The sequence below is a fragment of the Condylura cristata genome, unplaced genomic scaffold (assembly GCF_000260355.1).
Source record: "Condylura cristata isolate star-nosed mole 26May11 unplaced genomic scaffold, ConCri1.0 scaffold00005, whole genome shotgun sequence".
NCBI lineage: Eukaryota > Metazoa > Chordata > Mammalia > Eulipotyphla > Talpidae > Condylura > Condylura cristata.
Genome location: NW_004567106.1, coordinates 67,196,453 through 67,205,702, shown reverse-complemented (window position 1 = coordinate 67,205,702; position 9,250 = coordinate 67,196,453). Strand labels below are relative to the sequence as shown.

Here is a 9,250-nt window from a genome sequence, read left to right as displayed (position 1 = left end):
GTAGGCTTTTCTCAAGAAACTGTCATGCTGCCCCCACCAGGCTGGTTTTCACATCTTTGATTAAAGAAAGAAATACTGTTGCTTCTTTCTTTTGAGTGTGTGGAGTTAAACAATACCCAAAGAAGAGCTGTAATAGGCTCACAGTAATTTTGAATTTAGGCACTGTTCCTACAGTGGTAGAAATAATACGCAAAATTTAAGGTTTTTGTTTTTTTTTTCATTTTGGTTTTTACATTTTTTTTTAAAGTGTAGTTAATACAAATTGAAAATGAAAGGAGTCCTTCCAGAAATTCTTCACCCAAGTGCTGTGATTACTTAAAATGTACGACTTGCAAGGTATCTAGTGTTCTTTTGAGGGGAAATGAAGATAATAAACACTTTAAAACCTTGAAATGGCTTTCGAACTCAGGGGAAAAAAAAACTTGATTTGCTAGCAGGACTATGATTCACCGTGCCACCTAGCTGCTTTCTACAGCTTTTATGAAACAGATGTGTGAGCATTATGTGTGCAGGCAGAAAAAACTATGGTCTGCACCCACTAGAAATGTGCAGTCTACTTGGAGAAAATTGCACTCACCAAAAACTAAACACCAAAATATTACAACAGATTAAGTGATTAAATGCTAAACTAATATTCTGTCCTTCCTGTAAGCCTCCAGAGAGACTGAAGAGACCGCTGTGATGCCTAGAGGTGTGTACCTGCAGGGTTGCTCAGGATCCTGTTTCCTTGGCAGTGTTTGGTTCTGTGGTACACTTCAGGCTGCAACTGGTTTCTTGTGTGTGTTGATGACCCTGCTTCAGTGGCCAGAGGTCCAGCAGTTAGGACTCCGCTCAGCTGTAGTTGACATTATTACTGGCTAATGTCTGCTTGGAGTCCTGAATGTTCGCGGTGGAAAGAACTTGAAGCAATCATACAGCCTGGCCTTTCCCAGGAGCTGTTTCAGCCTGGGTGGTGGCATCAGGTGAATGAGGATGATGGCTTTAGGTGGTGGCACTGAAAATCAAAACAAAAGCACTTTTTATTGGTTTTGTTTTGGGGAAAGGTCATTGCGAGCAGGTTGCCCATTACGTGCACTACGTGCCCTCTTAGCACATGCTCGTCATGCTTAGTGGATGAGCTGGCAAGAAAGGACTTCACTGAGGATGGCTCGCAGTTCTGGGTGTGCCAGCAGTGTATCAGAGAGACAAAGGCAGCCAGACAACCCAAGACCCAGAGCGTGCACACCAAACAACCATGTTAAATAATACTTGGTGTTTCGCAGTAACGAATTTGGACTTTATTCTAGTGTGTCTCTTGATTCCACAGTATCAGGTGATTTTGTGTCTACTTTAATTCCTTCAGTGATGTCAGTTGGTTCTGGCCCTCAAGAATTTATTTCATTGCTGGGTGGTTCCATTTGTCAGTCCTTTTATTGAGCCAGTACATGATATTGTCCTGTATATAGTATCTGTCTGAAACAGGGCTGGGAAAGTCGAGCCTTTATCTTCTCTGGGCTAACCTGCCCCTGTGTGGAACAGTTTCTGTGGCATCTTGTCTTTTGCCCTCTCGGTTGCCTTTCTCTTGACCGATTTGTTCCTCCCTCTTTTAAAAACATGGTCTGAAGCAAACATGGCCCAGGTCTGGTTTGCTAGGCAGACAGATGCAGAGGGAGACTGTGAGAGATGTGAGAACGACCTAGAATGCCAGCAGACACTGCACAGTTACTTCACATGTGCTGACCTTCCTTGTTACTGTTTTTTCAGTTTTTAAATCTAAAAGAGTGGCAAAACAGATAAAATCATCTTACTTGGTCACAAAGCTAGTGACAAAGCTGGAATCCAAGCAGTCTTTCTAATTCTGAGCCTGGCTTTTATTACTACTTAGAGTCAACCACTCTACTACTACTACTTATCAAGAGCTGAGGTGCAGGCCAGTGGTGCAGGGTTGGGGTGGTGGTGAGAGGATTCACTAGAGTCATAGTGGGGAGCAGAACAGACAAATGTACTGAACACATTGCTGAGGGCAGCAGGTGAGACAGGAGAGGTCTGCTGTGCCATGTGGGTCACCTCCCTGCCTGGAATCGAACTCGTGCTGCAGTGGCTGCAGTAGCTTCATAGTGCTGCATCTCAACCCCTTGCACCACCAGTGAGGCCCCCGAACCACTCTTCTTCTGATGTAGTCTGATTGTATGGGCTGTGCTGGTGGCTGCACTCACTGCTGGACCTGAAAGTTGGAATCAACTGAAGTTTTTTAATATGGATGTAATCAGGCCCTCCCTGGTGGTGCAGTGGGTAAGGATACAGCACTGCAAGCAAGCTGCAGCCGCTTTATGTGAGTTTGACTCCCAGTCCTGGAGGTGCCATGGCGTGGCAGACCTCTCCTGACCTGCCTGCTGCTCCCCTCAGCAGTGTACTTCATCCATCAGCCTGTTCTGCTCCCCACTCTGTCTCTGGTGAAGCCTCTCACGGCCCCTGCACCTCTGGCTTATACCCCAGTTCTGTATGCACAAATAAATAAATCTTTAAAAAAAATACATGGATGTAATCAGTTGGCCAAGGCAGGATGCTGCAAAGGCCTGAAGAGTGCCATGCTGAAGGTTAGAGTGCACGCCATGGGGAGTTAGCAGTGTCCATGGTGTGATTTTTTTTTTTTTTTTCAGGGGGCAGGTCAGACACAATTAGAATGAAGAGCGTCATAAACCACAGTGGAATGAGTGAGAGCGAGGCACAAAGTAGCATTTAAGAACAAAACCTAAAATCTCAATTAATGTGCCTGAGATTTAGGACCTGCCTGTCTGTCAATCAGACTCCAGATGTCTAGGTAGATACTTGATCGGGACAAAAACTGTCATTGTATCTCTGCAGTCAAACTGGCACCAGAGAAATACTGTTTTTTATGTTTACAATGTGAGGATGGAAGGACAGTAAACCACTGTATCCCAAAGTGATGCTGACTAAAAGCTAGCAACTGTGGCTACTCGGATAGATACTTTGGGGCATGTCTGTCCTGTCGTGGTGGTGATGGGCAGTCACTTAGGAAATGCTCTGTGGTGCAGTTCAGGTAGAGGGCGCCTGTGACCTGTAGTGAGTGCACAAAGGATCGCCCTGGTCAAAGTCCAGGTCAAATCTGAGTATGCTCAACCTAGTAACATTTGAAATTACATTAATTATAATTGACTTCCTACTGTATTCTTACAGTTATGGGCCATAATAGGAGTCCTTTAGGGTCCTGATATAATCACACCTTTCCCGCCGAGACAGCATATGCTTTCTTTCCATGTTACGTTTTGTCTCGTGGAAACATCACTTGCAGGTCTCTGTATAGAACCTTTTTCATGTCATTTTGGGGCCACCTTCTTCACGGTTCTTTGGGTAAGTATCAATCGTCTCTATCCATAGGCAAACATGAATATGTGCAAATCATTGGGCAGGTGGAATGTACTTAGAGCTGTCCTGCTTTACCCCCTCTAGGAATCTTGTGACACACTTGCTTATAGTGTTACAGGAAGGGAGAGGGGCACCACTGAACCCCCAAACCTGCCTACTCTAAATAGTTTCTGCCATCCGCCGCATCAACAGAAAACATGTCAGACTTTAATGAAAAGGAACTTTAATACAGTGAGTATACAATACAGAAGACAAAGAATATAACTTTTAAGTCAAACACCTGAAGTTACTCATCCCCACTTGGGCAAAAGGCAACCCAAAAGGGATTGGTCCAAAGCAAGGCCTGACAGCCTGCCACAAGCCTAAAGCACCTTCTGGCTGAGACCCATAGGGAAGGGTCAGAAATGGCCAGACAAGTCTGGGAAAAAAAGAGCAAAATCAAAATCAATATAAACACTGCCGTAGACAACCTCCCCGCGGGTCTCTCACCCACATCGCTTTTAACAGTCCAAGGTGAAGAAATAAACATGTTTTTTTCACATGCTCCCTGCTCCATGTGGCTTCCTCAAGTCTCCTGGATCTCTCCATCCTGCTTCCTTCTTCCTCTCAGATTCCAACTCCTTTTCTTTTCTCTGCTCAGCTCTACCCTCCTTTTGGGTAGGGCAGGGAACCTGGAACTTCCCCTTTTCCTGGGGACCATTCTGTACAATAGCAGGACCCTGCATAAGGTCAGCCACTTTACAGCCCCTAAATGTGCACTTTTTCCCTACTCTGTACAGAGGTGTGTATTTTGGGGAGTTGTGGCTTAAGTCTTCATAACCCTGCTCAAGAGAAGAGCCTAGGTGGCCCTCCTTGGTGGTGCAACAGGTTAGGATGCAGCACTGCAAGTTAGCGACAGCTGCTTCCATGCGAGTTCAGTCCCGGCCCTGGAGGTGACCCACATGTCACAGTAGACCTCCAGTCTAGCCCTCTGCGCCTCTCAGCAGTGTACTTCGTCGATCTGCTGTTCTGCTCCCCACTCTGTCTCTGGTGAATCCTCTCACTCCCCCTGCAACTCTGGCCTGTACCCCAGTTCTGGATGAATAAGTAAATACATCTTTAAAAAAAAAAGAGAGAAGCGCCTAGAGCCACCCTAGTGGCCTAGGGCTTAAATCACAGGTCTGTCACTGCTGCTGTCTGAGTTCGATCCCTGGCTAGGGAGCTGACCCACATGGCACAGCAGATCTCTCCCATCTCTGGTGAATCCTCTCACCTGGGCCTCCCCATCCCCAACTGCTCTATTCCTCTGGCCAATTCTTGTATGCATAAATCAATCTTTTTTTGTTTTTAAGATTTATTTACTTATACAGAACTGGGGTACAGGCCAGATATGCGGAAGGTGAGAGGACTCACCAGAGACAGAGTGGGGAGCAGAACAGGCTGATCGACGAAGTACACGGCTGAGGGGAGCAGCGGGCGGGTCAGGAGAGGTCTGCCACGCCATGTGGTCACCTCCAGGGCAGGCAGGAAGGCGGGAATCATGCGGAAGTGGCCTTAAGCTTCTTAGTGCTGTGCTTTAACCCACTGCGCCACCAGGGAGGGCCTAAATCAATCTTTTTTTTAAAAAGAAAGACTAGTAAAGGACCAAAGAGTTAAAAAGGAGCCCTGAAGGAAGTCAGTGTGGAGAGGCTGGAAGGTGTGTCTACATACTCTACAAGATTAGGGTCTTCTATACAAAATACCACCAGTATCATTTCCCTAGTCCCCTAGGGGAAATACTGATTGCTGTTTGCCCCACACTCCTAGCCCCAGGTCTGAGATAGGTGTCTGCATTTGCATTTCTGGTTAGGTGCTGGTCTTGGTCTGCTTATAAACTGCTGACTCACACCCTGATACCTGGTTTTTGTTGTAGTATTGCTTTCTCTCCCCCCCCCCCGCCCCCCAGAAGGAAGTATTTCCTTTTGTGTTATTTGAGTGGTATAATATTTAAAGTCATATAAGACAGATTTAAGGGAACCCCACAAAGACTGGGGCTCCCAACAGGCAGGCAGTTAGTGGGTTTTCTCTGCCATCTTGAGCTAGGATGGAGGGAGGGTCCCTGGAGACCTTATGGGGAAGTGAGACAATTCACAAATGGAAAGAGCAAATGTTTGGTGAACAAATACTTGCTGGGCCAAGTAGAAGCAATGGGACAGGGACAGGAATTTTGAACCACAGATCTTGTGGTTCCTCCCTATCATGTTATGACCCTAGCTGTCTGGTGATAGCTTGAACCAGCAGTAAGGGCAATGTCAAAGGTCCCTCCTGAACCTTGGGCCTTGATTGCGCTCCAGACAATCCACATGTCAGAGTGCATTTGGGGGCAGCCTGTTTAGCTCCTCCACATCGGAAGTGGCTTTTCAACACATAGTCCTTTAAGGCAGAGGAATAAGAGTCTGCTATCCCAAGAACATAAAATGATTCCTTCATCTCTGTTTTTGCTTGCGTTTTCACATGTGGCTTTTGAAAAATGAAAAGTGAAACACAACAGCAGTTTAACAAGTAGATTCTTTAGATTTTCTTTATTTTTAATTTTTTTTTTTAAGATTTATTTATGTATACAAGAGCTGGGGTGTTAGCCAGAGGCGCAGTGGGGGGGGGCAGTTCGGAGGATTCAGGAGACACAGTGGGGAGCAGAACAGGCAGATCTACTTAAATACACTGCTGAGGGTGGCAGAGGGTAAGACAGGAGAGGTCTGCTGGGGGTCAGTCCCCTGTCCGGGGATCAGACTTGCTGTGGACAGCTTCATAGTTCTGAGACTAAGCTCCTTGTACCATGAGGGATGCCCTATCTTTGATTTTTTTTTTACAGACAGAACTGTCTTTATGGCTTAAGTTAGTGGAAAACTAGCTTCTTTAGACTGTAAAATGAGAATAGAAGTCAGACTTAATGAGAAATCCAAAAGTTTAAATCACCACCGATATCTATAGGAAGCCACCCTCCCTCCCTCTGTGCCTTAAGGGCGGACAGCCTAGTCTTGGTGGTCTAGTCCTGCTTTCTTTGTGTTGGTAAAAAACAATATTCAAATTAATTTATTAATCAATTCATAAATCTGCAGCACCCCATAGAGCAAGTCAAAGATGCATCCGTTTTACAAAATGTAAAGTTTTGGGTTTTTTGAAACTCTGAATTAGGGTTGAACAAGGATATTAGCAAGAGAAAAGATTCTTTGAGGCAAATTCTCTACTGGAACAGAGGAAGGGCTTATGCGGATTACCTCATTCTTTGTAGATCTGGATACTCCCCTTGATTGGTTTAAATTTCACTGTTGGGAGGGGCTGAAACAGCCTTGGGCTAGTCTTAAATTCAGGGACTTGGCCTCATCACTTCCTTTGGGTCTGTGGTTAAATGTGGTAGTGTGTGTTGCTGCCAAATGGTACCAATTTATTATTGACAGAAAAAAGAGACCACAGTTTTTTTGAGTTGTTGGCATTCAGAATGTCTTTTTAATTCAACTTTGTGTCTTTTTGTCTCGCAGGTACTTCATGCATGGGGTTTGTAAGGAAGGCGATAACTGTCGCTACTCGCATGACCTCTCGGACAGCCCATACGGTGTAGTGTGCAAGTACTTTCAGCGAGGGTACTGTATTTACGGAGACCGCTGCAGGTAAGAATTTGTTCACAAATAGTTTTGCTTAGTGGGGAGGAGTGGGAGAAGTTGGGAGAAAAAGTAATACATGAGAGCTTCATAAACATTAAGACTAATGTATTGAAAATTCCTGTGTAAGAATGTTTAAATACTGATAGAAAACTCTCAAAGGGAACATATTTAAAATAAGGTTTGTGTAATATGGCCTTAAACTTTATTAATGCTAGAAGAAGCAGCTTTTGCAATCTAGGATCAGTTTGTAGATGCCACGTCCTTTTCAAAACCAAGAATGAAGTACAGATTTGACAAGATTGGGACTTGTTTTAGGCATTCTCTGCTAATAAAGGAATTATGGTGAAGGAGTTCTTAGGCATTTGGAATTAATAGGTAAACCTTTACTGAGCCCTGAGTTTACAGGACAAATTATAAACTAAGCTTTAGGGAAATTGCTTCAGGAATGTCCTAGATAACAGGACACTAAAGGACGTTTGTGGAACAAGAGGGGTTACTAAGTAATTTCAAAGGAAATTGCCCCTAACTCTCCTAAGTTCTCATAGGCTGGTAGTCAAGTAAATGTCAAGTGTGGATAAGAAAAAAGCCCAAGAAAACTGTTGTAGTGCTAAGGTTGGTATGCTTGCTGCTTGGAGCCCCAGGAAAACTGAGTAACTCACCCACGTGGCTCAGACACCATCTTGAATTACCTCTCTAAAGACAAAAGACTTGGCCTGGGGAGAGGGGACAAGGGGTGGGTCCTTAGAGGTTACCTGGGAAGCCACCCTAAACAAAGGGACTGCACAGCTATGCAGATTTAAGTTCTGTGCGCTTGAAAAGATTGGATCTTCCCAAAGCTGCCTGGGAGAGCTCTTCCCTTGTATATGTAAATTCCTTTGCAGTGAAGGCTGAACTACCCGGCTTTCTTAGCCTCCATGAGAAAAGTCTTAAGTGGAAAACACTTGGCGGCTTATATTAATTTGCCCCCTGCACTCACCAGTCCTTGCACTGGTGCAGTCATGTTGAAGGGAGGGTCAGCAGCAGTGCGTTCTGCTGAGGGATTGGTCAGTTTATCTTTGCAGTTCAGAAAGTTTAGATTTTAACTTTCTCTTTGTATTCAAATAAATTGGAAACTGGAAACTAACAGCTTCAAAACAGTGAACATTTATCTTAGAATGGCCTAGATTGCTGTTGAGTTTTTGCCTTCTGAAGTCTTGGCAGGTCTGGATGCCCTGAACTCCACAAACTTGGGTTTTATGGGCCCCTCACCCCAGAGCAAAGCGATCCAAGGACTGCAAACCCCATCATGCTATTGATGATTTTTTTAAGAGTGAGTGGGTTTGGAGAGCAGGGTCCTTGGGTTCGCCAGAGCTCCCCTTTCAGCGCCATGCGACAAATGTCAGTTATATTTAAAGAACAAATTTATTAGGGGGAAGGACAGAAGTAAAGGGCACACAGACCTCTTGGGAGGGGCTCCTTCCTTATGAGCCTGTTTGCTGTTGATTTTTAATAGAATCTGAATGGGATGGGCGATCCATTGCCATATCATTGTCTTTCCTCTTGGGTCTGTGATAAACCCAGCCATACAGCTGTCTGCTGCCTTCTTGGACTTTAAACCTCAAAATCTAGGCCTTGTCACTGCTAATCCCTTCTACCCAACTCCCTTGTGCGTCAGTCTTGTGACACACCTGCCCTTTTCCTACATCACCCTCTAAGAGGATGCTGGGCACTGGGGGGCTAAGCAGCCAGGCTGTATATGACCAAGCACGTGAGGGTTGTTGGTTTCCCACTGACTTCAGCCTGAGCCTGGGCAGCTCTGAAGAACTGGTAGGACACCTTGGCGATTTATTTCTCTCCTTGGGTCATCACTCTAAATTTCCCCTCTTTGTTTTTTTAGATTTAATCATCTGCATACAGGAACTGGGGTACAAAGCCAGAGGTGGGAGGTGAGAGCATTTACTAGAGATGGTGGTAGGCTGGTTGAAATAGGGGAGCAGCTCGCAGCAGGTCAGACAAGAGAGGTCTGCCATACCATGTGGGTTGGCTTGAGTCAGCTCCCTGGCCAGGATCTAACTTGTGCTGCAGTGGCTGCCAGTCACTTCATAGTGCTGTGCTTTAACTCCTTACCTCACCTCATCAGGGGGCCCTATTGTCCCCTTTTAAGTACACTGGTGGGGCCTCACTTTTTTTTTTTTAAATTTATTTATTTATTCGTACAGAACTGGGGTACAGGCCAGAGATGCGGAGGGTGAGAGGATTCACCAGAGACAGAGCGGGAAGCAGAA

At 45.3% G+C, this 9,250-nt stretch overlaps 1 protein-coding gene across 1 annotated transcript in view; it reads left to right on the top strand.

The window, feature by feature from the left end:
• The first annotated feature begins 6,865 nt into the window (after positions 1-6,865).
• MKRN1 (makorin ring finger protein 1) overlaps positions 6,866-9,250 on the top strand; it is an 11,565-nt gene continuing 9,180 nt past the window's right edge. The window contains exon 1 of the mRNA XM_004677088.1: positions 6,866-6,992. Within this exon, the coding sequence (XP_004677145.1) occupies positions 6,871-6,992 (122 nt within the window). The 5' untranslated portion in view covers positions 6,866-6,870. The remainder of the gene's footprint in view (positions 6,993-9,250) is intronic.